We start from the raw sequence: 27,793 nt of genomic DNA, 5'->3' as shown, positions 1-27,793 counted from the left end.
CATTTCTTTACCTTTTCACCTTATTTTTTAAGTCCATGTTTTGTTTTGTTTATTTGCAAAGGTGGGAATTATGCTTGGAACTGTATAAAAGAGTAGAACAAATACTGTACACACTGTAATGATGACTACTAAATGAGACGTCTCCTCAATAAGTTTCCTAGCAATACAAGTACAAACTACAAATCAGAATTTTTTTGTTGTTGCTTTTAATATGACACCAGAATTCTGTTGCAGTTTTGGAATGGCAGCAGTACAAAACAACCAAACGTGTTGAGATTTCTCTCCTGAAGAGTCCATGTCAGACTTGATGTTGGGGTGGGTGGTGAAAGTCAAAATATCAGTGACTTGATCTCTGCAGGCCCTTGAAGAATCGCAGCTTTCCAGCACCGGTCAGGTCAAAGCTGTAGTCCGACGTGACGTAAGGCAGCTCTCCTTGGAAATCGCCCTGTTGCACAAAGTCGCTGTTATTAGCATGTAGCGGTTAAGAAATGTCAGCCGTCTACCCAATATCGCAAAGTTTTTCTGAGTAGCCTAACGAGTGTCCAACCTGCGCCGTCAGGATGCAGGCGGGCAGTGACGTGGCTCCGAGAAGGAGACAGTTGACTTTGCGCAGGACTGCGGGATCTATCGGCGTCAGCACAAAATAAAGGCCTCGCGCCATGTCGATCCCTCGCAGCACTCCTGCAAGATGCAAAGTGAATGACTTTGAAGACAAGAAGAATCGGGACAGTGCAGACCTTTAATCTTCACACCCAAAGACAGAAAAAAAACATTACGTATGACTATAATAAAATAGTTATCATTTTACACTTATAACGTGAGCACAACAAATGAAAGCAGTATTTCGTACCCAGGCCCACGCAGGGGCAGATGGGAGCCCGGGACAGCAAGACCGGACCTCCTTTGCTGGTCACCTTCTCTGCCAGGCAGCAGAGTCCCACCAGGCTGGAGTTGGCGGCATAGAACATGTCACTGGGCGCCACGTCGAAGTGGACCACACCCAAAGCCACGTCCGTGTGGGGCACCTACGGGGGCAGGGGGGGTACAATCACACTTCTCATGTGTACTAAACCGCAACAGTAACCAACTAGGGCCATGTAGAAAAAAATCCAGTACGGTAAATCCAAACTTCTAAGCATACCTGGTATGGCGTGAGAGAGTGAAGAGGTCTAACAGGTCCCAGATCAGCCGACTGCAGCTGAGCAAGGTAGGCCAGCAGTGACAGCTGCCGCTGCTCATTGGGTCGCTGGTGTTTCCTGTGCGACACGAACAAACGCACAGTGAGCCGCCCGTGTTAGCAGCCACAACGCAACGCTGAAAGACGGGCGCTCACGTCGTCCCCGGGCAGCCTGCGCCCTCGAAGTGGGACTGAACGCTCATGTGGACGTAGGTGAGGGGCGGGCTTTGCGTGCTCTCGGTGAACTCGTCCAGCGCCGTCTGAGCGGGCGGGTGCGTCTGGAAGCCGTGGGCTGTCCGCAGAAACTCGGGGGTGAGGGCGGGGCATTGGGCGGCGCCGCCGTGAGCCAGTTGGATGACGTGCGAGACCGGGAAGAAGCGGAGCATGTCCACTAGCAGCTGCAGTCCAAAGCCTTGACATCGCATCCGCCAAGAAAATAAATATTGTTAGCAACATTGATTTAAAAACAAAACTGTTTTCACTGACCTTTAACCCAGCCCATGGTATTGATGACAATGGGCATCTCTCTGCTCGGGGATCGTCTGCGCCACAAGGACTTGAGGCTTTCCAGGTAGCGGCTTAAGTCAGACTCGCATGACGACTCGCCGTAGTAGACCATGTGGTCGGGCTCGCGCTGATGTGTGAAGGGGGGGCCTGAGAATTGATCATACCTCAACAATTACTGTACGTACCTGAATGGCTCACGTGCTGTTACAATGAGCAAAATAACATCTAAACCAAGTACAAGCAGGTTACAACCTCCAAAATCGAACACAATCTGTTCCAAAAACAACAATACTGCCCTTGTTTGAACATGTATGAGAATTGAGGTTCCACTGCAACACGACCCTAAAGAAAAAGAGATGAAACGTACCCAGCAGGGGTTCTCTGACAGTCAGCAAAGACAAGCAACCAGCCGGGCTGAATTCAGTTTGACCGAGATCCGCTTCCAAATAGTCCACGCTGGTCGTGCTACGTACAAACATGGATACAAATGAGTGTCCAGTGTCATTCAAGCATCCTGGTATGATGACGTGTCCACTTACTGATTTAGTAGAGTATTGATCACCATGCGGATGTATGTGGACTTGCCAACGTTTTTGGCTCCGTAAACGAGGACAACGGCACAACCGTCCATGTCCCCTGTGAGAGGCAGATGTGTACAGTCAAGCATGGAGGCCTTGTGTACTCATCTAATGCAATAATTCACTCCTATTTGTATGATTTGAAAAAAAAAAAAAATGAAATCATGTCTATTTCCTCGGATGCTAGGTGCGCATTAAAGCCGTTTAGGTCCATATTTAAATGACAGGGAATGCTGGCTGAGGAAAATGGACTTGTATACAAATAGTTCAGTCTGTCAAGTCCTTGCCTGCCCATCAAGTGTGAAATTAAACAGCCAAGAAAATATTTTGTCATCTGTCTATTTCGGAAAACGTGATCGTCAGCAAGCCATTTTGTACTTCATGGAGTTTATTTGCCTATGACATAATCACCCAGGCTCAGTGAAGATCCAAAGCCCTTTTTAACTGAAGTCCTGCCGTCATACTACCCCGCCCTAGGCCACTGTGTGACTGTGTAAGGCCACCCAAAGTTCACTGTCGCTGGCCTAATCTGACATGTACAAATTTCATGAATAAATACAATGAAATCAACATGTTCTTGCTTTTTAATTTTTTTTTATTCAATATTTTGCATTTTATCCACTTCAATTGATCAACCATCATTTAGCTTTTTTACCTCACTGAGGACATTTATACTGTGTGTGTGTCAGGTTAAAACTAGAGGTGGGAATATTTGAAAGCCTCACGATTCGATTTTCGATTAGGAACGATTTTTGATTCAAAATTATTTGATTGACAATGATTTTTGTTTCAATCTATAGATGTGCAAGGAATCGTAATGATCTACTCCAGTCTGACTTGCTAATTCTAATTAGCACGCTACTCGCGGCACTTTTATCACTCGAAAAAACTGTTCCACGCTGAACCCCTCCAAAAAAACTTTTATTGGAATAACTTGATCGTGACTTTTTCCTTCTACTCTCTAATGTGGCTACAACATAACAGTGTATTAGACCGCGTGGAACCACACTGCCCCTCAGTGGCCAAACCGGGTACAGCATGAACAGCGCTCCCAATAAAGGCACACACAGACAAAGACAAGACAGTATAAAATAATTTAAATAAAATAGATTTGGGGACATTTAAAATCAATTCTGAATGTACTAAATGAGAATCGCGATTGTTATGAGAATCGATTTTTTGGCACACCACTAGTTAAAACCTTCCATAATGAATGGCTTGAGCCAGTGCTTGCTTTTTGGATGCCAGACATGTTATGAAGCCACCTGGGAATAGTTTCTAACTGAAAAAAATAGCACTTCTCCTTCAATGTTTGAAGTAAGAATGGGTAAGCTGTCAAAACCAAATTTGTTAAAAAAAACTAAAAATAATATTTTAAAAAACCTCCTTTTAGTTAAAACCGCATCAAGTAAAAGAATGTTGGAATTTTACCTCTGCATGCACTGACCACCGCATCCAGGGACTCTCGGCAACTGGGCGACACCTTCAGGCCCTCGATGCTGCCGACCAGAGGAATCATCCCGAGACCGTTAAGGGGCGTGTCCAGGACGGCAGACATTAGTTCTCCCTGTAAACACGGAATGGAGGGAAGCTTATAGACTACACACACACATACACGACTTAATCTGTGAAGACCACACTGAGTTTGAGTTTTGCAGTTCTGCATTTGTAAATCCATCTATTCGCCGATTTTATTGGGAATCTAAGACCCATTTGCTAACGCTCACCTATTAGCTGTTTTGTGGCCGAGGTCATGGCATCCAGGTGTGCATTCATTCATTTCAATGACTACATTCCAAATGTTAACCTCTCATTATTTGGCGGTGATTAAAAAAAAAACGTATTACAAAGCATATCACCTTCACAAAGAATTCAGACATCATCTATTCACATAGCTTGTCTTTTAAGTGTGACACTTAAGAGCAGGGAGTCATCTTACCACCGTGGGGTCAAACAAACTACCGAGATTGGCGAAGCTCGATAGGAAGCGTGTCAATTGCGTCTCCATGGGCTCCAGCAGGATGATAGAGGAGTTGGAAACAACCTTTTTAAGCAGCTTCTTCTGTGACGCTAAAAAGACAAAACAAATACATATGAGAGTGCGATGAGTGTTTAACTTATTTGAGACACTTTAACAGCTAAGATGTAGCCATTTAAAGCACTGCCTGTATGATGGTGTCAGTTTGACCAATTTCCCCAAAACATTTAGGAAAAATTGCTTCTAATCTCCTGATTATATTATTCTCGCAAATATTCCTAGTATTATTGGCAAATTGAAAGGCTATTGTTACAATATTTTTGGGGCACGTTCCTACATAAAGCAGCTTTAAGGCTTAATTTCAGCTAAATCCATTTAATGCTTTTTAAAGACCATGTCCAAGACCAATATTTTGCTTCAAATTATTTTTTGAATCATTTTTGTTGAGTTATCTGAAGAATTGCTGCAGCCCTGGCTCACCTTTTGTCAAGCAACTCAGTCGTATATTCAGTATTTACTTTTAACACAATATTGCCAATTTTCCGGGTCATTTACCGGGTGGAAGGTAACGGCACAGGATGTCTGCAGCCGTACTTCCGTGCTCACGGCTGTCATCGCAGCCCTCCATGGCTCTGATAGTCAGTGGACAATGTGAGGCGGGAGAGAAGAGCGGATATGACTGCTGGCCCTCCTCGATGGTGAAGCCCATCACTTCCACACGTCCATACAAGCAGGTCAAAAAACACTTGCCGCGGAAACACAGGGTCTGAAAGAAAGATGCACAGTGCGAGAAATGGACTCGATGTTCACATTTTCCTGAAGCGTACCTGTCCTTTCTGCATGACAAGCACGGCATGTTTCCTCTGGTCGTCCCTCTCGGCACACTGATGGAGAGACGTCCCATCCAGTCGACATGCATGCGCATCATCTGTTGCACCTTGTGCCTTTAGCCCATTCACTTGGACCGACTGCGAGTACTCCTTCCATTCCCGAAACTCATCGGAATCCAGGCCCATGTCGCCATTAGTGAAGGTCTTTGTCTGAGAAACACTTTTCCTCGACACAGGCTTTGCCTTGTTCTTCAGTCTCTTTACAGCTGGCTTCTTCTTCACGGCGCCCTGGTGCTCATTGATCATCCCAACCATGACAGGAGTGGAGTTGAGGTCAGAGGAGCCGATGGGAGGCCTGCACCGTTTACGCCTCACGTCTTTCCACTTCTGAGATGTGGCGCTGCCATTTGAATGGCTGACTTTCTTAGCCTTCATTATGCCAAGGTTATGTGGATGAGTGGCTGGTGAATACGCACTAAGAAAAGCAACAACAACACATATTATTATTTAATACAATGCAGCAGTGAGGATATTTCAAACGAAAACGATCACAGTTAAGCATTTTCAAAATGACATTTAAGATCAATTACCTTCAAACAGAAAACATAGGCGAAGTGAAATTAGCAGGGCAAGCTAGCGTTACCTCGCTAACTTAGCATCGCCGTCTAATGTTCTTCGCCTGGCACGAAGGCAAACTACAACCGCGGGTACTTCAAAAAGAAAACTCACGGTCGTAGAGGTGGCTCAGAACTCACCGGCGACTACTAAACCGCTTCAAATGGTTGATTACGAGTCGCCTGTTCCCAAAGTTGTGGTTAGCCGACCAGCTAACATATGTACCACGCAGGGAGCCACAACAACTGAACGTAGATCGCTAACAATGATTTTTCCCGGAGTTTTACTGAAGGCGTTCGAAAACGCAACCATAATAATTGTATTTCTCGTACTGTGGTAAAAATATGCAAAAACACAATTGAGATACAAGTTGAAAACAGTTTTTTTTGGGGTTACAATCTGAAAACTAGTGTGCAACGTTGACCCTGGCCATTCTATTCCGGAGTACTGAAACGCGTTTACGTCACATCCGCTTCGTTTTAGGGGCCTACAAGAAGCAAAGCCAGGTAAATGGAGCTAGATTTGCGATTTTATTCGAAACCCACTATACACCGTCTACGCAACATCAACGGGGAAAGGATTTTTGGCGAAAAATTTACAGCTTGACATTGAAGTTCCATCAGTCTTGTGGTAAGTAAACGCAGCTGACGTATACCAGCCAGGCTAGGGAGCGTCTTGAAAAATATGATAGGACGTAAACGTCGACTTGCTAAAGATTTGCACTGCTATTTTCTCTTTTTAAAAGTTGGCATAGTACTTGGTATTTTTTCCACCATAAGCAATGTAGTTTACTTAGTTTTAGAGGTTTAATTATTTTATTGCCTGTAAGTGTTGTAATGTAGACAAGCATAGCATAACCTACCTACCACTTCAATCGTGATACTGTAATGTATTCAGGCACGGTTGGTCAAAGTATGACCAGCTCTCTTCATTGTTGTGGTCCACTGAGCAGTGAGCACTCACACACACACATTTGTTGCCTTACAATTATTTGTAAATTATATAATTAAATTCCGCATGAATTATAAATTACTTTGCATTCGTTTGAATGACATTGACACGAAAGGAAAACTGTTATAATGTCATCAAAATTGAAGAGACAGGTGCCATTTTGATAAATCAAAATTGGTGGATTGAAGATTCATTTTCGCACTAAATTATTTGAATGTCATCCAAATATAACAGTTTTATTTGTCAACAACATAACACTTGTTGAGATTTAAAAAAAATCTATTTGAACAGGTAAAGGGACGCATAGAACATGGATTACATCATCAGATACACCATAGATGGATAAATACATTAATATCGGTGTATCAAACTCACCTCACCTGCATGAAAGGTACCATTGCATATGTGTCTCACAGTTCTGTGGTTCACTCACGGTTTGTAAATCAGGTCCAGCCTTCCTGTTTGGAGTTTGTATGTTCTCACCAAACTTATGTGGGGTTTCTCAGGGTTCTCTAATTTTCTCTATGCCTCTCAACCAAAGTCAGCTGGGATAATGTATGCTCCAGCTCACACGCGCACAAAATGAAGACAGTCACTCTAGGAAATTGATGGCTTGAAGACATTGTAAGAGTGTCTCCTGTCATTTAAATTGCATCTCAATTCTCTTATGTTCCAGTGGAGATGTCTGCTGCAGACCATGCATGTCGTGTCCTGTCCACCTTAAACCAGCAGAGGGCAGCAGGGAGCTTCTGTGACGCCTTATTGAAAGTGACCGATGGGGTGGTCTATTCTGCCCATCGTTGTGTCCTGGCCTGCTTTAGTCAAGTCTTCCAGGCGGCCAATAAGGCCGCCGCCTCACCCAGCATGGAGTTCTACCTCCAAGAGTGCTCCAGTGAGGGCCTAGAGCTGCTGCTGGACTTTGTCTACACCGGGGAACTGAAGCTGGATCCGGGCGTCCTGGACAAGGTGCAGAGTGCAGCGTCCAGTTTGTGTGTCCCTGAAGCGCTTGCAATGTGTCAGCGCTTCAGGGACAAGCCTGTGCATGCCGTCCCTCTTCTCAAGCGAGGGCGAGGCAGACCGAGAAAGATAAAGCCGGAGGTCTTCTCCGTCTCAGGTGAAGACACAAACAAACTGGCTGCGACTAAAGAGCAGTCTGTCTTGGAGGGGGTTGTGGACGACATGAAGGTTCCCATCAGCGCCATCACCCGCTCGGGCCGAGTGGTCAAAGAGCCCAGACGGATGATCTCTGAAGAAGATGCTACCTGTAATGTCCTGGCCAGCGAGTTAGCCCTGCCTCCTTTTTCAGAGCGAGAATGTGCTGACGATGAGGAGCAGAACACTGAGCACCAAACGGGTCAAACTCAGGTAAAAAACAAAACAAACATAAACCAATTATTATTATTATTTTTTAAAGATGTTATGTTGATGATTTCTAGCCATTTACATGACAGCGCATGAGCGCAGACTCCCTATCAGGCCTGCCGGGGGCCCATTTCATTTTTCACAGTCTATAACAGGGGTGCTCAAGTTCGGTCCTCGAGAGCCCCGATCCAGCATGTTTTCCATGTTTCTCTCCACTAACACACCTGATTCATGATTAGGATCGTTATCATACTAAATCTTTAAAAAATATGATACAAACAAATATTTAGCATTAAACATAATGGGCATCGGTGGGTCAAATGTATTGGGGCATTTTATTTTCTGAGGAGATGTACTTGTAACTAGGCTTATATATGTTTAAGCTAATCATTTAACATCCATTTATGATTTAGACTAGTGGAGTGGACTGGCTTTGATTATTTTCATGGTCAGTTTTGCACCGTCGCTTGTTACCAGGCAGAATTTGTGGGGACCAATCATTCAGACAAGGGGCAAGGAATTGGCAGGCATACATGCACACATGCTTGCTTAGTCTTTTACAGTCCTGCTCACCATCATAATGAATCAAGTAAAAAAAGAAACCTGCAAACATACAAGAGCTTAAACAATTTGCAAAGGAAGAGTGGCGGGAAGTACCAGCGGAGAAGTCGCAAGAAGCTTAGAGATGGCTACAAGAAACGTTTGGAAGCTGTCATTATTGCTGCACATGCTGTGTTTTCTATTTCTTCTTTGGAATTACATTATGTAAGTTGAGAAACAATTTCCTTTGTAGAATTACTTTGGACATCCAATTAAAAGGTCCTGATGATGTAAATATGTTACATTTTAATTTATTACATTTAATAAGTTATTGTAGAGATCATGCAAAAAATGAAGGGGTGCCAATAACTTAAATAATACACAAAAATTACCTGGAAATGTACTCAGCCTTTTTTTTTCTTTTAACCACATTGCCATCTGCTGGTACTGGCAAGGGTTGACGGGCTTGCAAAGTATCGTTTGCAGATAGACGGCCAATTTAATCAGGCTCACCAATGATTTATACCCCATTACAAAAAAACGTTGCACTAAAACTAGTAACAATGAAATTAAAACTGAGCATTTTCCCACAAATAAAAACGAGCAAAACTGTTCCAAAAGCTAGCAACAACACTCAAACTAATGAAAACCCCCAAACTGTTATAACCTTAGTTTCAATTACTAACAATAACAGTCTGTCTTTTGCCACTTGCAGATTAACGAGCTGCCAAGCCACAGAAACGATACAGTGACAGTTGAGGACGAAAGCGACCATTTGGAGAAGAGCGTCCACGACTCTGATGAGGAGTACGTCCCCACCCACAAATTCAGTCCGACCGTGGCGTCGGCGTCGAGAGTTCGAGAGCGCCGGCCAAGTTTGCGCGAGAGCGGTGATGGCAAAACGGTGGAGGGAGAACCTGAGAACTGCGTGCACTGTCCCGTCTGTCACAAAGTCTTCAAGAGCAAATATTACCTCAAAGTACACAACAGGTAGACAAATGTTCTCCTGTCGATATTGAAAGCAATTCTTGTCTAATCCTGTTTTTTGTGCTTGAAAGACGTCATACTGGCGAGAAACCTTTTGGGTGCAATAAATGCGGGAAGCACTACTTCAGGAAAGAGAATCTTTTAATCCATGAGTTAAGGAACTGTGCTGCGACACAGGTGAGAATGAAAACCCGATTTCATTATTTGATCACCACCACATTTACAGTCCTGTTTACAGAGTCATCCCCAAGACCTCTGCAAAGGCCCGACATTGCTAACCATAGCCATTTTTCTGCTGCACGTGCCCAGTGCAAGCAGACTGTAACCAACATCAGGGATGTGATTTTTCCGCTAATTCGCGGAATTCCGCTTTTTTTTATCTCCCCCCCCCCAAAAAAAATATTCGATTTTTTATTATTTTTTTTTTTTGTAGTTCATTGTGTATGCACATGACTCCGACAGATAACATCTTCTGCTATAACAAAGACATTTGTGGTATGCTCTAATATGAGTTACTTTTCATTTGGTCATGATACAATTATTTGTTCATGAAATTTGAACCCCTCAACATTATTTATGTGTTAACTTAGTAATCACATTAGTTAGATATGATGATATTCTCAGTGATAGTTTTTAAAAGCAAAGGCAGTCCAATGTTTTTGAATGTGACTGATTTTGAGTTGACTAAAACTGCCATTTTATATGGGATAGTTCAATATACATTGAAAATTTATGCTGTTGTTTTGTCTATTTCTTTGTCATGTGAGTGCATTGAAAGTACTTAAAAGCACAGAAAACCCATGAGCTCCCCAGACCCCCGACTAAATTTTCAGATAATTTCACTTTGGTCAAATCACATCCCTGCAACATACACTTAGGGGTTACGGATTTTGGGTGATTTTTTAGGATAAACATAAAATCCACTCTAACATTTAAAGGTGAACTTAATTAGTCCATCTCTAAAGTTTTGAATGTCCAAGTGTACTTTTTGGACAATTTGCTATTCTCTAAGTAGGAGCTGAATGTCAAATGTCACAATGATCCAGGAACATTTCGAAGGATGTGCACTTCTCTGCCTTTTCTGTGACTTCTGCCAGTCTCTCTATTGCAACCCGATGTTGGTTGACACGCTGACACACTAAATTCAGTGGCCACTTTCCCCTGAGAACATCCCGTTGGTAGCCTTGCTTAATTGTCAGGTGTGGTCTTAACTCATAATGATACGCGTGGACAGTGTGATGATGAATAAAATTGAACAAGGAAATGTATTAGTCCATTTACTTGTTAGATTTGCATTCCAAAGTGTTGGGTATATTTTTGTGTTGAATTTGAGAAACGAATGACATTTATGCTACTCGCTGCAGACATTCACGTGTCAGACGTGTTCGACGTCATTCCTTGGCAAAGAGGAGCTGCGTGCGCATGTGGTCTCCCATGCGGAGCAGATGCCCTACAAGGTAGCGCCAACGTCAGCGTGACACGGAACGCTGCGGCCAAAGCTCACCCTTGACGTGTTTTCCTTTTTAATCCTCAGTGTTCACTGTGTGCTGAATTATTCATGTTCAAGAAACACGTCATGTATCACATGATGAAGGTCCACGGCTTCCCCAAACCACATGCTGTGAGTTTCAATTCAAATGAAAGGCCAAGCGATACGTCTCACTTCCTGCATACTATATATATCTAAAGTTTGCATTGAATTTTTAATCGAGCATTATTGATTACAAGCTGAACAATTGAAGGGGAAAACAAAAAGAAGAAGATATGAATAGAAATTCATTCTAGCATGTATGAAGATATCTGCCAATGTGACTGCAGTGTAAATGCCTAGATCGGATACACCCCTTCAATACAAAGCATACACAATAAAATAATACAATAAAATAAAATTAAAATGGAGTGTTTTCCAGAGAAAATGAATGCAATTTCGCTCTCAGTGTCCACAGTGCCCGAAAACCTTCTGGACCCGCTACGAGCTCCGAGTGCACGAGTCCTCTAAACACCGCGGGGAAAAGCCGTTTGTGTGTGAGGAGTGTGGCCATCGAGCGTCCAGTCGCAACGGCCTGCAGATGCACATCAAGGCCATCCACAGGCAAGACCTCACTTTTTTTTCTCATTATTCTGTGGATCGGACATCTGCATGTATGGAGGAATGAGCTCTTTGCGCAAATCCACTACTTCCTGAACTCAGTACCACGCCTTCATTTCCTGTCTTTCATGATTGGACAAACTGATTCATCCAGGTGTGTCTGGCCATTGTCGTCGTGGTTACTGAGGTCAGGCGCACCTGGATTAATCAGTTCGTCCAAACATGAAAGACAAGAAATGAAGGAGTGATGCTGAGTTCAGGAAGTAGTGGATTTGTGCAAGGAGCCCATTCACCAGGGGCACTGAAGGTGGTCCACTGAAGGTGGTCCACTGAAGGTGTCCCTGCTAGTACTAGTTAGTAAATTGCATGAAATCTGCTTGTTTTGTATGAAGGCATATTAGGGCCACGTCTAAATATATTTTTTTAGAGGGCGGGGGCAATATTCTGAAAAACAAACTCGCAAATTTATAAAGTGTTAGATTTGCGAGTTTTTTTCTCGCAAATTTGCCACTTTATAAAGTCACAAATTTGCAATTTTTTTTTTACAGAATATTGCCCCCGCCCTCCAAATTATTATTTTTTTTTAATATACATGGCCCTAATGCGCCGTTGTAGTTTTGCGATTACCGGTATGCAAAAATATTTTCCCCAATTCCAATGCAGTTGGGTGTTGTGTAAAACATAAATAAAAATTAAAAAAATACAATGATTTACACATCCTTTTCAATGACTATTGAATGGAATAAACTACAAAGACAAGATATTTAATGTTCAAACTAATGAACATTATTGTGTTTTTGCAAATATTCTCTCATTTTGAATTTGATAACTGCACCAAGTCCCAAAAAGGCTGAGACGGGGGCAACAAAACACTGGGAAAGTTGAGCTATTCTCAAAAAACACACTTTTGGAATGGAACATTCCAAAGGTTAATTTGTATTGGGAGCAAAAGTAAGGAGCTTCCCCGAAAGACTGAGTTAGTTGCATGTGTTTTAAAACAACTTATCTAATTGTGCATTTGCAAGGAATTTAGGCATTGCGTCATCTACAGTCCCTAATGTCATCGAAAGATTCCAAGCCATTTATCAACAACATCCAGAAACGACGCCGGCTTCTCTGGGCCCGATCTCATCTGAGATGAACTGATGCAAAGTGTGTTGTGGCCTAGCGAGTCCACATTTCAAATTATTTTTTGGAATCATGGATGTTGTGTCCTCCAGGCCAAAAAGGAAAAGGACCATCTGGATTGTTTGCAATGTTAAAAAACTAGCATTTTCTATATTCATGTTGCTGTGTAAGAGCTAACTCCTGCTAGATTCCCATTGAAAGTTTCCAATTTGTGAAATTTGTTCAATTTATTTATTAAAATGCTGAGTAACCTGATCAAACGGACCTTTCTTCTTCTTTCCCAGAAACGAGCGTCCCTTCCTTTGCAGCATCTGCGGCCACGCCTTCTCCCAGAAAAACAACCTCAACATGCACCTTCGCGTGCATAGCGGCGAAAAACCATACCAGTGTCACCTGTGCGGCAAAACCTTCCGCACGCAGGGTAACAGCAGTCCGACCGACGCCTCCGGGGATGGTTTGCTTTGCGCCATTAATCGACCCCTATGCTTTCTTTGGACGGCAGCTAGCCTGGAAAAGCACCACCGGACGCACACGGGCGAGCGGCCCTTCCCTTGCGACGTGTGCGAGCAGCGCTTTACGGAGAAGGGCGCCCTCCTTCGCCACAAGGCCAGCAAGCACGAGGAGGGACGCCCCCACTGCTGCCACATCTGTAACAAGACCTTTAAAGGTAAAAACGCCGCCGGTGTGCCAGGGCCCTGAAAGATGAGCACATTTTGACCTCTTCGGATGTTCTTCGCCAGCCAAAGAACAACTGCGGGTCCACCTGGGTCGCCATAAGGGCATGAGGAAGTTTGAGTGTATCGACTGTGGCTACAAGTTCACCCGACAGGTAGGCTACAGCATGTGGCTAAAAAAACAAAGTAAACAAAACAGCTTTGTTATGTAGCTTTTCAGTAGTGAAGTTATTGTTTTGATCACAACACGGTAGCCCCACGGAATCTACATTTCTCGAGGCAGGTGTAAATCTTAGGTCAGTGTTCCTAACCGAGGTTCAATCAAACCCCAGCATCTTGATATGACACACCTGTGAGGTGGGATGGATTATCTCGGCAAAGGAGAAGTGCTCACTGTCACAGATTTAGACTGGTTTGTGAACAATATTTGAGAGAAACGGGGATATTGTGGATGTGGCAGGGTCATTATAGTTTTTATTTCATTTTGAGTTTTCAAATTTAGTTTAATTTGAATTAAATTTCAAGGCATCTCTTTTAGTTTTTCTTAGTTTTAGATCTGTCAAAAATGCTTAGTTTTAGTGAAAGTATTAGTTTTTTTGGTTTGTAAAAAAAATAAAATAATTCACATTACTTGTGTGCAAGATTGAATAAATACCATGGTAAAAAGAAAGAAGTAACACACTTCTTACCTAGCTTTGCATTTGGGCTGAATTAAATGAAAAGCAAGCAAGGTGAGCCATTGGACCCAAAAGTCAAAAGACACAAAATTTCCAGCTAGGAGCGACGTCGTCTTAAGATGCTTTTCTATTGGCTGCTGCGAGTCTGATGATGTCACTTCCGTGCGACACACTTTCAAATGTCCTTGTTCCGGTTTATATTGAAATCAATATCTTTAAATCACATTTAAAATCAACCCCAAAGGCTCTTGTATTTACTTAATTACCAAAGATGAAAAATAAGGACACTTTCACTATATCATAATTATTGTTTTGTAAATGTAAAGTGTAGTTTCATTAAGTTTAAAAAAATATATATCAATTTCGTTTTTATTTTATTTTGTTAACAAAAAGTTTTAGATGTTTGAGTTCATCTCCTAGAAATGGGAGCAAAAACAAAAGTGTTGCATTTATATTTTTGAGTATGTCCCAAAAAAAAAAAAAAAAAGTGGTCGGACAAATATGTGCAATTTGAATTCACTTGCATAACAAAATGCATGGTGTTCCATTTTGGGGCCTCTAGAATAAACTCTGTGTGTGTTTCAAGGGAATTTATACAAGAAGAGCGTTAGCAAAATTTAAATCTTTAATAAAAACAGCTACATTTACTACACACTTTTAGGTTGTACAACACAATCTATGACTTTAGTTTGTTTTTGGTCCCAGGCACACCTGCGTCGACACGTTCTGATCCACAAGCGGACTCAGAACTACAACCCGCGGCAGAGGAAACTGAGGAACGTGATTGTGGCCGAGCACGACGAAGGCCCGGCTGACGTTGACGCCGCCGCCACCCCGGCGGAGGCCTCACCAGCTGCTGAGGAAGCGGTGGACTCCCCACCCGCTGACATGGATTCCACTTGTGTGGTGGCGGTGGTGATTGAATAGCGCGCTTCTTTGTGCCACAAACATTGGACATGGAAGGGAATCGAACCCGAGGGCCGACAAGATGGGAGGACTCTATGGGAAAATATCCGTTTTCAATAGTGATTGTCCTGTTAGGGTCCTTCACTGCGGGAGGCGGGCTACAGCCTGGACTGCACCCGATGGACAATTCAATGAATCTAACCTGCATGTTTTTGGGAATGTGTGGGAAAGTTTTGAGTGCCCATGCAAACAAACTCCACACAGGAGGGTCAGAGCTGAGATTTGAAACAAGGCCTTGACATTATAAAATACGTGAAGGACAGAACTGTGTGCATGCGAGATGCCTCCTCATCATAGTGCGGACTACAGCTGCATAAGGATACTCATTTATGGTCGCACTGCTAGGTACAGACTTCCAATGTACACCTTAGGCAACAAGCAGTGCTACAAGCATGCTATTAACTTTGAAGGTCATCACCGGACACCTTTTAAAGATTTATTTGACCTTTACCTTTGTGTTGTGGAGTGATTTAGCATCGGCCATTTGGGCAGACTGAACACCTGAAGCGCCCACCAAACTCATGTTGACAAATGCTATGAGATGCTCTGCATGTTATCCAGCAGGATGGGAAATATTTCAGGTCAACGTGATAAGTGTTTCAGGAGCTTCTCGGGCAGAATTCTTGTCCTCTACAAAATTATTGAAAACATACATCAGGGCAACTGGACTTTTGTTTTTGAAGACATTGTATTGAAAACATCCTTACTTGAAAGGGGGGAAAAAAACTCACGATTGATGTTCTATTTCAAACACAATGATTCGTTTCCACATTCAAGGTGACTGCATCACGCTGCACTTGCTATTAAATATTGAAATATAAAACCTCATGCATCTGTTTTATTGGTAGAAAAGAAAAAAAGTTGAAAGCAAACTGTTCATTAGCAAAAGGCTAATCAAGATGAAGAGCTTAAATCTGCTTTCCACTTCCAGCTAAGCAAAACGTAAACATAAGGTGTGATGAATTCACATGGAAATCAACTAAGGCAAACGGCACAGAAATGTCTAGAAAAGTTCCATGTTAGGATTAACGGAGGCCCTGTTGCTCTTCCAGTTGGGACACAATTCACATCGCTAACGTTCACTAATTGAGACTGAATCAACAGCGCCTCTGCTGGTTGTGACCAAGTAGTGCACCCCATTTTGCTGACACCATCAGCAATACCACACAGTGACAATGTGATTATTATGCCCATCCCTCATGCATACATCATATTGTATACATTTTTAAAAGTGGGGATGCTCCTTGCACACTAGTTGGTGGTGAATCATTTTAAGCCTCCCTCAATCATCGTGATCATCACTACACGTCTGGTTAGCATTAAACCCAATTTTGGTTTTTGAACATAAAACATTGTAGCATGCCTTATAAATATAGCTGACAAAAACATACTGTATGCACCTCAATATAAATACGATATTCATGACTACCTTGTATACTGTGCAAAATCACATTTATCAATGTTGCATGGCAGGTGCACACTAACCTAACTCAAGGACTGAACATGCACAATTGAATTTGCAGTCGTATGTGGTTTTGCAGTTGCAGTTGCGTGTCACCCAATTACATCTTCAATCTTTTTCAAACGAGCTGAGCAGCAGGTTCATCCGCAGAGATCACAGGTTTAATTGGGCGGATGACAGTAGGATGCATGTTTCCAGGTGGGGCTGAACGATTTGGGAATATAACCGTTTTTGAATTGTGAATTGATGAGCCATACTTCAGAGCATTGCACTAGAAGCCAATCACAGGCACATGGCCACAAAAAAACTATTTTGGGTTAAAAATGTCATGCTAGCCGACTGGTTAAATAATGAATGGACTACTGCAGGGTTCTTGATATGGTGAGCCTTTGGTTGATTTGACATTTTTACATACTGCGCTAATGAGTAACGAAAAGGAGACATACAAAATGAGGCAACAAGAATGGATCCGTTTTGAAATGCCAGGAACAAAATATGAGAAAGCAACTGTGGAGCTTCTGAATGATCACCAGCTGACTTGGAACTAGTCACAAGTAGTAGTCACGCCATATCACCTACGAAAAACTGGTCCCGAGTCCTGAACTCTCCAAGAGCAGTTTTTCGGGTGTGCCGTTTCAAAGGCAATGTTACAGGGTGCGCAGACGCATCCAATTCCCGCACACTATGAACGTCTAGGTGGTTGCTGGTTTCCCCAAAATCATGAGCGATAAGGTTTCTTTTCTGTAATCCACTAACATTTGTTTTCCTCTTCTACTAACACTTCCAATTCCATCACTTCAATTTGTGCTTGCAACTTTTCCATGGTTAAAAATCATCTGCGCTACCAAAAGAGCAAAACCCATCATAAAGCTATGGAATGCAGATAATTCAATTTTCAATCGTTGCTGCCACCTGTGGCCGAAAAATGAATCTGCATTTTGCCTTCTTCACGCACACAATGCATGCGTGATGTCATATCTGTAGACAGCGGGTGGGAAATTCAAACCCGAATCCAGTCTAAAAACTATTGGCTTTCAGGAGTTCCCATTGTGAACAGCTAAGGTATTAATTAATCTACAAATTGTTTCAGCATAAAATGGTCAAACAAAAAGGCGATTGGAAAGATATTTTTGCTACAAAGAGCAATCTCAATTACTTTTGACTTTTACCGTTTCCAATTGCGCCACGTTCTTAGTGGACGACACCCACTAACGGCATGCACAATCTGTTACAGTCAACATGCGACCTTTTCTAATCATTTTATGTTGTTTATGAAAAATGCAATTCATCGTTCAGTCCTCGTCCCTGGCGGTCTCTTCATAAAGAAAAGACTGCATGCAGGTGATGTTATTCCTCATGCATGCATATAGGTGACAAGTTTCAGTCCTGAGAGGCTCAAATCCTCTTCCGAGTCCCCAAAAGTCAGGTGACGCATTCACGATGAGGTAAGGTGACAGCCAACCAACAGCGCGGGGACGAGCGGCTTCACAATTAGCGGGCCGCGTTCACGTCCTGGTTGACGTCGTTCAGATTGTGTAAGGCTTGTTGACGCTGGTGCCGGTGCAGGTGGATGGCGTTGGCGTCGGGGACGCCGGCGGGTTCAAAGGCGCTGGACACCAGAGGCATGAACTGTCGGAATATGCTGACGCTGCCGTGCCAGAAGGTGGGCTGGGGCAGCCGGCCCGCCACGCTCCAGGTGCGAGCGGCCGGGTCGTAGGTTTCCACCACGTCCGACAGCTCAAACGTGTTGTCGTAACCTCCGGATACGAAGAGTTTGCCGCCCAGCGCCGCCACGCTGCCTCCGACGTGGACCTGAACGCAGGAAGACGCACCAAACGTCGGATTCATTCGATTTACTGGTGAAGGCGTGAGCGTCGTCGCCAAGAAATATACAAACCTGGTTCATAGGACTAATTTTATCCCACTCGTTCTTGGGAGGGTTGTAAACGTCGACCTCTGCCGAGTCATCCCTACAAGAAACGCACCAGTTAAATGTGGTCCGCCCAAAAGTGAAAAAAGTGGAAACATTCACATTACACAAACATTTTTTTTTTCATGCACACCTCACAAAAAAGATGAGCCCGTTGAGTGTGACCGTTTTCGGGGTGAAGGACCACGGCGGCAGCTGCCCGCAGTTGACCATGGACCAGCGTTTGCCGTCTGGCTCGTAGCTCTGGACGGCCATGGTGTCCTCGCCGGCCAGACAGCCGATGGCGTAGAGGCGCCCGTTGCAGGTGGTGGTGGAGCAGTTGTCCATGGCGTGCAGCATGGGCGGGAGGGCCTCCCAGCAGTCCAGCGTGTGGTCGTAGCGCTCGGTGCTGTCCGACGCCACCACGTGCAGCTGACCTTTCAGCACGCACGAGCTGTGGTACTCGCGCGCTTTCAGCATGGGCGACACCTCCGTCCATTCGTTGACGCTGGACTTGTAGCGCCACACGCCGTCGTACAGCCGCGAGCCGTCAGAGCCGCCTGCCGGGGGAGCAAAACAACGGATGCTGTATGATGCTGAATCGGTCCATTTGTTTTCTAGAGACCGGATGGTCATGTTGTGTCCAATTTTGTTTTCAACCTTGACCAAATTAAACTTGACCACTGTACGGGTAATTCGATCAACTCATTCACTCCCAGCCATTTTCACGGAAGCAACCCCCCTCGCTCTCGGCTGTTTTACTAGATTTTGACTGATTTTGCAAGACCCACACAATATTGTGTTCTATTGATATAAAAACATGGGAGTCTCTTCTTTCATCAGAAAAAAAGTATATTTCTATCTCTTTCAGTTTTGCAGCAACTAGCATTAGAATATAAATAAGTTTCATCATTATTCACAAACTTGTTTAAAACACTGGGGACAAGAGCTTTTTGCAAAATGGCCCTGGTTGATCTCTTATACTCTGCTGCTGCCACCTGCTGGCCGTTTTTTTGTCATAACTACCATTGCTTTAAGCTACCTCTTCTGCGTCAAAGCCTTCTGTATGCGCTAGCACAGGGATGGCGAGATCCGGTCCTCAAGGGCCGGAGTCCTGCAGGTCTTGGATATTTCCCTTTTTCAACACAGCTGACTCATGATCAGCTCATTAGCAAGTTCCGCATAAGCCTGATAACGATCCTGTTCATTGGAATCAGGTGCAGTTTGAGTAGGGAAACCTCTAAAACCTGCAGGACTCCGGGCCCTCCAGGACCGCAATTTGCCATCCCTGCGCATAAAAACATAAAAAAAAAACGTATCAATACGTTTTTGGGACCATGACATTATTTAAAATAGAACATGTTTATACATTTTTGGGAGCAAACAAGTGAAGATCCTTGATTAATGATCAGGTATTTGCCATGAATTAATTAATTCGTAGTTATTTTAACAGACAATACAAGAAGAATGCTTATCGACTTTATTGCTACAACCTGACTGACTGGATTTTATTCAGGCCTATCCTGTAATTGGTGATATTTGGCAGAATGTTTTTTTTTTTTTTAGTTGTTCCTTGCCCTCTTATGGTTCGATTAGGGGATGTCGTTGATATTTGTCAACTGTGGGAATGTGAAGCCCTTTGAGACTCTTGTGTGATTAAGGGCAATATAAAAAAAACTTGACTTGACTTTTTGGGACGTCTCGGCCGTTATTCTTAAATTATTACTAGATTAGGCCTCTTAATCATTAGATAAGTGATTTAAGGTAAGCTGTTGTGTCGCTGTGACCCGTCCTGGCTTGGCGACTTCCTATCTATATGCACTCTGGCACACTTATCCAGTTGAAACCAATTAAGAACATCAGGTCACACATTTTCACATGGGATAGGCCAAGACATAGTATAAGAGTGGAGACCATTTTGAATAGTTTAGACCTTCTTCCGCATATTAAGAGCAAAGGGCTCCACTGCTGTGTGCTCAATCTTTCTGGCATCCAGTAAATGGTTCAACTGACAATATGCAGTTTTCTAGTCGTTACTGTTCGTTTAACATAGCGAGCATTAACAATAAAATTCATTCGGAGCCTTACATTATTTATTCTATTGCTATTCAATGTGTTTTGATGATGAGCAAAATGCACATTTCGCCCCTAAATTTATTTTGAAAGAAAATTCTATTCAAAAAGTATCTTGACTTAAACATTAAGTCACCAAGCCTAAAACATTTATAAGCAAAAAATAATAATAATCCTCAGGCATGTAAATTGATTTGAGCATGTCAAAAAGTGAAAGCAGTTAAGTGAAGATGAATGCAGCAGACGAAAACACACTAGGTAGAAAAGCTATTAACGTCAGCAGCCTGTGGAACCGCATTCCATTTGACACTTTACACCATTCTGTTTTGCAGATTAAGACAACACTTTCTATAGTATCCTGTTTAAGAGAGTGGACTCTGCCGGTTGCTTCCTCTAGATGCACAAACAAAGTCAAAAATCATGATCTCATCTGTTTCTAATTTGGCATGAATGTGTCATATATTGACTTGTATACTATCATGTGTTGCTGTTATTCTAGTGAGTGTTGGAGGCAGCCGATGCTGCTAAAGTTACAAGTGTCCCGATGAGCATTGCAAAAGTGTGAGATGTTTTCTCAGAGGGGAACGCCGTGGCCGGTAATGATGACGTCCTGGCAGCACAACATGTTCTGCTTCACTCTGATGTCATCATTTTGCGGTTTATTTAAAACCAAAGGAATTTTACACGAACCACTGCTGTAGTGTGCGGGACTTGGAAGTGTGGCTTAAGCAACTCACTGTCACATTTTCGTGCTTCATTTTCCACACATGACGAATGAGTGTCTATCAAAGATGTCTACACTTGAAAGGCTGTATAATCTAGAAAGCGACCAATTTACACTTCTGAAGTGTACCTTCAGCTGCTATTAGCTACATTAGTAAAAAAAAATTGTATTTAATGATGTGGAGCAAAGAGCTACAGGTCTGATGTGGCAGTTCAGTGAGAGCAATGAGAAGTCAAAAAGAAGTAAAAACGTTTTCTGTCAAACAAAGCTGGTCGGTGCTGGATTTCACTTTCCTTTCTTTTCTTTGATCCTTCCTCGGGTCTCCTGACAACCTGACGACTCTAGCTGGATTCTGAAGTATTCGGTTTAGGTGAACGGTATGGGATTTTTAATAGGTTTTAGGTGAACTAATGAGTACACACTCACACGCACGCGCACGCACATACAAAAAAAAAAGAGAGCAATGATGAGGACATGTCAAATCGGTAAAATTACCGAATGAACAATACTGAACGCTCCAGAAAAAAAAAATTAAATAAATAAAAAATAAATAATACAAATCACATACAGGGTAAAAAGCTGCAAATAATTGGAACCGAAAGATGGATCAGAAACACTTACCTGTTACATACATGTCATTGCCAAGGGCAGCTATGCTGTAGCCCCCTCCGAGGTGGTCCGGGAATTCGGCCAGATAGCGCCACTGACCCGTCTGCGGGTTGAAACAGTCGACTGTGACCAGCTCGTCACAGTCCTGGTCGCAACCTCCCACCACTACCAGGATCTCGGCCAGTCCGGTGGACGGCCGCGGACGCATGCGGCGGCAGGGTCGGTCGTGCCGGTCGTACTCGCACGACTGGAAGCTACGGGCCTCGTTCACCATGCGGAGGCAGGCGGGCGAAAGGTATACAAGGGGGTCGCTCTCCACATGGGCCAAAAGAAAGAACCTCCTGACAAAAGGGAGTCGGACCTGCTGGAGGAGCTCGGGCCAATAGTGCAGTCTCCGCTGGAAGTCGGCCTTCACCCAGCGCACCGCGATCTGATATACGGTCTCCTCTTTGTCCACACACAGCTCATCGTCAGACACAAACTCAAGCAGGCGCTTCCAAGGCAAACGTTCAAAGTCTGTCCCTTTGGCAAGATCCATTAAGTTCTTGAGGACAAAGCGGCGCGCACTGGCCGCCAGCTCTCTGCAAGCGTAGGCCTCCGCAAAGTCCTGGATTTCTAAGCAGTTGGAAACATCCAGACTCTGTTCCAAGAAAGCGCAGCAGGCCTCTTTGACTGACGGGAACTGAAACAGATCTGCCGTTTTCAGCAGGAGATCCACGTTGTCCTGCGTGACAGTCACCCGGCCTGTGTAGCAGAAGTCCACCAGCAGTCCCAAAAGTTCGCCCGAAACCTCGTGTAGAACCACCCGGTCCATGATGCTCTCCCGCAGCGTGCCGGCGAACATCGCCCGGAAGTAGGTGCTGGCGGCGGCCAACACCGTGCGGTGGCAGTGGAACTCGCGGCCCTCCGCGCACAAAGTCACATCAAAAAACTTGCGCTCTGCGCGCAGCTCATGGATTCCTCGAAGCAGGTTGAAGGCGTGGGCCGTGTCAAAAAACGGCAGGGTGGACGGTTGCGTCTGTAAGACGGGATTCTCCATCTCGTCTCAAATGGTTGCGCTCTGGAAGACCTTTACATCTAAAAAAGCAAAAGTACATGACCACATTAATAACATTGCTGAACCCTAACCGTAGCAACTGTCGTCATTTCAAGATGCTCACCAGTCAACATAGTCTTAACTAATCCAAAGTTTTGATTCTTATACCCTACGAGCTCATCGCCGCACATCAGTGTAGAACGTTCGCCAGCTTGATATGAATAGTTCAGTTCCTTGCTAAAGGCAGGCAGCTCACTTGTGTGCTGTGGCTATAAATACACCAGCAGTGTCCATTTCCACTGAAAGGGGGGTCTGGATGGGGCTTTGAGGAGAGCACCTAGCCTGTTGTGAGGACTGAAAATTTGCTCTCCTTCGTGTCTGTTTGTAAGGCCACAAAGTCTGAAACTTCCGGTTATAGTATTTTCCGTGCAACTTGTTGTATTAGTAATGAAGCCACCCTGACAGCTGCAATGACGTTTAATACACACCGATGGTACATATGAACACTACTTACTATTTTAGTGCCTTTATGTTTAAATTTGTTGTTTTGTTTCAATTTGGGGAGTCACTGTTAGTCTGCATTGTTCAGGTGCTATTCCCCATCTTGTGGGCAAAATTCAGTCCCAAGCAAATACAAATGACAAAATGTTTATTATTGAACATTCATATTTATTTAATATTGTATAGTTCAAATTGAAATTGGTTTGGTATTAAGCCAAAATGAAAACAAATGTTAAGTTAAGGGATAATAATAAGGGGTTAGTCAATTGATAAGATTTGGGAAAATTGACACTTTATTGGTTCCCTTCCCTCTCAATGGTAATGTGAATGTCAACTGTCTTTTGTCCTGCATTTGATTGGCCACTTAAGTTGGTAGCGACCAATCACAGCTCACCTGTTTTCTTAAGTTGAGTCGTGATTGGTCATTACCTGAGTAACTGACGCCATTTTCAGTCGACGACAGTGTCAAAATGGCCGCCCCCTGAGATGGATTTAAAAAAATTACTGTTTAACTCATATTCACAAATGCAACATTAACCATAATACCATGTTTAGACTAGTGTGGGCACATACAACATATTATTATTGTTAAAATTTTGGGGTTGACTTCCTTCTCCTTTAATCAAGAATAGCTGTATGGAAAATTAATGGATGCATAATAATAATAATAATAATACTACATTAGATTTATAAAGCACTTTTTTGGACACTCAGTGGTTGCATTATTCATGCGCTCACACATTCACACTCTGGTGGCGGTAAGCTACTTAAGTAGCCACAGCTGCCCTGGGGCAGGCTGACGGAAGCGTGGCTGCCAGTGCGCGCCTACGGCCCCTCCAACCACCACCACCAAACATTCGCACCTTCCATACACAAGTGTGAGTAGCACTGGAGGCAATGTGTGTGAAGTGCCTTGCCCAGGGACACAACAACACATGACTTGGGGAGAGCGGGGATCAAACAGCCGACCTTCTGGCTACTGAACGACCGTCTCTACACTCTGATCCACGGCCGCATGACTTGTGTTTTTCACTTGATGCTGAACTATGCTAAAATGTTACACATTACTATTCAAAGGTCCAACATTTGGTAAAAACTACATCTTCATATTTTCTTACAGGGATATTTCTACTCAAAATATAAACACATTGATGGTCAGACCGCCTCCAGCAAAGTGTTTTAAACTTTTTGCAGGCCACTGGTCATCAAATTGACGCGAGTAGGTAGTGCAGGAGTACAGCTTTAAAATAACAACTTGACTTTTAGACAGTAGGGATCAAACCTCTAATCTTCTCTTCAAGGACTGTCAATCATTTTTTTATGCACACATTCATGAAATATCATTAATCACATATTTAAAATCCTTGTTAACCTTCAGAGATCATTTTCTCTCAAAATAAGAAGGGATCTGTTTACAGAGGTTTGTTTTAAGGTCATAATAAAGCCGCTGTTCTCTAGCCAAGAGACTTAGCATACATTCCACTCAGGGCATCAACAATACAGCCACACATGGAGCTCTGCAAAAGATTAAAATGCTCTCCACAAGGGTGAACTTGACTTGGATACAATCCAACCTACACTGCAAAAACAGACAAGTCAGATATGTGTAGCCTCGGAATAGGATACAATAAGATTAGCCGATTCCCACTTTCTTATAATGAACTTGTTAGAATAGGGGCAAAAGGCTGAGAACATTTTCTATTCACTTTGCAGCCTCCCTCCACTTCACAAAATACCTTATAGATATAGATTTTATTGTGCATCACTCTTTGAAAAAGGCAAAGACAGAAAAATGCAGAATTTTCTGTTCGGCTCTGATGAAGCCATTTTGTGGGATCCCTGTGTAAGAGCAGATATATTGATTAACTGGTGTTGCCAAAACCGTCATCCCCATAATAGAAAATGGCCTTTGTGCGAAATAAAATCTCACATGTTGTATGAATGCTGAGCAACAAACATTTGGTAGGACCATCCTCATAAGATGGTTGGGACACGTTGCTGAAATGATTTGATGAGCCAGTCTGGGCTGTACACAAATACACCACGCGGAAGAAGACACATGACGCTTGTTACGCTACTCTTCCTGAAAATAGCTCATGACAGGGTTTATGCTGCTTTTTCAAGCAATGATGACACCAAATTTTACGGATGTCACAATCATCCAAATCCAGGATTTGATTTCACTTTGTGGATAGTAAAGGCACAAGTGAGTAGAGTCTCGGAGGTCAAACAAGTTGGAATTTGATCCAATGCTTTGGAGACGCATATTACATTATACAGATTGGGTCCGAATTTATGACTCATTAGTCATATTTTTCTCATCTTGTCGCTGAAAAGGTGCCATCCAAAGCAGTTTTATTCCAAGCACTTCAGAACTGCACATTGTTGAGTATGAAATGGACATAATCTGTAAGATGACCATCCACAAGGTGACCCAAAACAAAAAAAAGGGTGTCAGAAGTGGTTGCAACTAAGCTCCATGCTGCATTGGCTGCTGGCCACATGCAACAGCTGAAGTCAGTTGCTCACCATTGGATTGCCTCGGAGCCTCCAGAGCTGAGCCTCCAGACCAGGCCATAAAAAGCCACACACACATTCAGCTCTTTACTCACTGAAGCAGACCAACACATGGTTGCTCGGATTATGTGGACTACTGTATTATAAATATTATCATCCATCTATTTTTTAAACTGCTAGTCCCCGTTAAGGGATAGACAAACCAAACTGGCGCGGTTTCATTAACGGTCTTGGAAAAAATACTGAAATTGTTAAATTAAATGGTATTTCCAGAGCAGAAATCCTTTTAGCTCACTGCGGGAGTATGGAAATGTGTTAGTGGAGAAACCTGTCCTCATTCTAGGCCTATTACAGAAGTGGGTTCCAGAGGGTGGACTGGACAAAGGGCATTTGCAGGGTTTGCAAACAACACTGACCAAAAAGAACATAAAGGCTTACTTTTGCTATTTTTTTTCTCTCTTAATAATAACCATTTTATAACTACATTTTGTATTTACTTGTGTTGTCTTTGATTAAGATTAGCATGCGCGTAAAATAGGAAATCAGGTAGGGAGCGAACACTTTTTCACACCATTGTACATAAACAAATGCACTGATTTCAAATGCATCAAATTGTGAGTTGGTTAAGATTGCCACACCTCAATCTTACTGCATCACCATATACAGTATTATTACTTTTCTCATTACATTATTATTTCTTACATTTTATGTGATATATTTTCTACTTAGATTTATTCATTTTATACACATTAATATACAGCAAAAATCGACATTATGTACATACATACAACACATACCGATATATACGTTTTTTTTTAATTTAATATTTTTACTCGTTTTATTTGTTTCTTTGTTTTGATGTTATTATATACAATATATATAATTAGTTTTAATATATACAATATATATTTTTATTATGATCAAGAAAGTGACTGATTAAAAAAGGCTTTTAAAACTTTTTTGTGCTTGTTTCAGGCATGCTGTTACATACCAAGAAGCTGTGTTTCCTACATTCTTGTCATTCCTCATCTTGCAGGGAAGACTTTCAGTTAGTCAGTCAGTCGCCTTGCATCCTTCCTTCAAGCCGTACATGTCCATCCAAATGAGCTCACTGGCTTCAGGCTCAAATTACTGATTACAAACTTGTATGCCAAAACTTTCACCTACAAAGAACTAAAACGAACTCTGACGCTCAAACACAACGCGAAGCTCATACAAAAAGAACTAAAACAGACACCGAACTCTTCATTATTTAGCATATTAAAAAAAAAACGATGAAGATTAATCAGAAATTCGGTGATTAGATAACAGCTCTTGAACTCAATGCGTTTATTTGACCAACAGACGGTTTATGACGTGTCGCCGTTTGTGACGAAAATACTCTTTATTGAGATATATGTAGCTACAAAAAAAGATATTTGTAGCCACTGTTAAAAGTTGAACGCAGTTGATCGATGAGTGTCGCGTGCGTGCGAATCTAGATACGTCACCATTCTATCAGACCCCTCCAACAAAAAAAAGGTTGTCGTGCTTACTCTTCGCTGTGTGGAAATTGGTGTAAACAACGACCTTAAAGGCCACCTTACCCGTGTTTGTCCTCGCCTTGGCCTCATAAATATTCAGGAACCTGCGAATAAAAGCCTTTAGAAATGGAACGACGATGAAACTTTGATGTCGCAGATGTGTTCGGCCTCCTCCGGCGCCATGATAGTGTGAACTGCAACACGTTGCCTTCAGGTGGTGCAGGAAAAATGAGAACTTAGATCTACGCGCTAGTAGATATGATCATTTTATTTTATTTTTAATTTCCCCGTTCTTTCTTTCTCGTGCTCATTCTGCTGTTATGATGTTAATAAATACAGTATTGACCATTCGCTTTGTTTGAAGTTGCGACACACACACA

General features: G+C 42.9%; 3 protein-coding genes across 8 annotated transcripts; 1 reads left to right on the top strand and 2 right to left on the bottom strand.

Annotated features, from left to right (window-relative positions):
• Positions 1-186: 186 nt before the first annotated feature.
• Positions 187-6,161, bottom strand: nol9 (nucleolar protein 9). Of its 3 annotated transcripts, none has more exons than XM_077581005.1 (13): positions 5,661-6,161; positions 5,068-5,545; positions 4,796-5,006; positions 4,202-4,332; positions 3,694-3,829; positions 2,224-2,320; positions 2,052-2,149; positions 1,664-1,831; positions 1,334-1,589; positions 1,142-1,256; positions 851-1,025; positions 548-681; positions 187-445 (listed from the first exon to the last, which is right to left on the bottom strand). In XM_077581005.1, the coding sequence occupies exons 2-13, from the start codon at positions 5,503-5,505 to the stop codon at positions 338-340; spliced, it is 2,067 nt and encodes a 688-aa protein (XP_077437131.1). In that variant the 5' UTR covers positions 5,506-5,545; positions 5,661-6,161; the 3' UTR covers positions 187-337. The 3 variants fall into 3 exon arrangements, with proteins under 3 accessions (XP_077437131.1, XP_077437139.1, XP_077437148.1); XM_077581013.1 differs by having other exon boundaries at positions 5,800-6,161; XM_077581022.1 differs by having other exon boundaries at positions 5,826-6,161.
• Positions 6,029-15,020, top strand: zbtb48 (zinc finger and BTB domain containing 48). 3 transcript variants are annotated; one of them, XM_077581042.1, is made up of 11 exons: positions 6,029-6,315; positions 7,313-8,001; positions 9,254-9,528; positions 9,597-9,702; positions 10,890-10,982; positions 11,060-11,146; positions 11,463-11,617; positions 13,027-13,163; positions 13,245-13,409; positions 13,483-13,571; positions 14,799-15,020. In XM_077581042.1, the coding sequence occupies exons 2-11, from the start codon at positions 7,318-7,320 to the stop codon at positions 15,018-15,020; spliced, it is 2,013 nt and encodes a 670-aa protein (XP_077437168.1). In that variant the 5' UTR covers positions 6,029-6,315; positions 7,313-7,317. The 3 variants fall into 3 exon arrangements, with proteins under 3 accessions (XP_077437168.1, XP_077437177.1, XP_077437160.1); XM_077581051.1 differs by lacking the exon at positions 6,029-6,315 and adding an exon at positions 6,923-7,027 and having other exon boundaries at positions 13,249-13,409; positions 14,799-14,946; XM_077581034.1 differs by lacking the exon at positions 6,029-6,315 and adding an exon at positions 6,927-7,027.
• Positions 14,701-27,718, bottom strand: klhl21 (kelch-like family member 21). Of its 2 annotated transcripts, none has more exons than XM_077581058.1 (5): positions 27,477-27,718; positions 21,849-22,913; positions 18,585-18,990; positions 18,419-18,491; positions 14,701-18,333 (listed from the first exon to the last, which is right to left on the bottom strand). In XM_077581058.1, the coding sequence occupies exons 2-5, from the start codon at positions 22,873-22,875 to the stop codon at positions 18,013-18,015; spliced, it is 1,827 nt and encodes a 608-aa protein (XP_077437184.1). In that variant the 5' UTR covers positions 22,876-22,913; positions 27,477-27,718; the 3' UTR covers positions 14,701-18,012. The 2 variants fall into 2 exon arrangements, with proteins under 2 accessions (XP_077437184.1, XP_077437186.1); XM_077581060.1 differs by lacking the exon at positions 27,477-27,718 and adding an exon at positions 26,882-27,279.
• Positions 27,719-27,793: the final 75 nt, after the last annotated feature.

Source organism: Vanacampus margaritifer, chromosome 1, assembly GCF_051991255.1.
Source record: "Vanacampus margaritifer isolate UIUO_Vmar chromosome 1, RoL_Vmar_1.0, whole genome shotgun sequence".
In the NCBI taxonomy this organism is placed as follows: Eukaryota; Metazoa; Chordata; class Actinopteri; order Syngnathiformes; family Syngnathidae; genus Vanacampus; species Vanacampus margaritifer.
The sequence above is the reverse complement of the archived record's forward strand: the minus strand, read 5'-3'. Positions and strand labels throughout refer to the sequence as shown.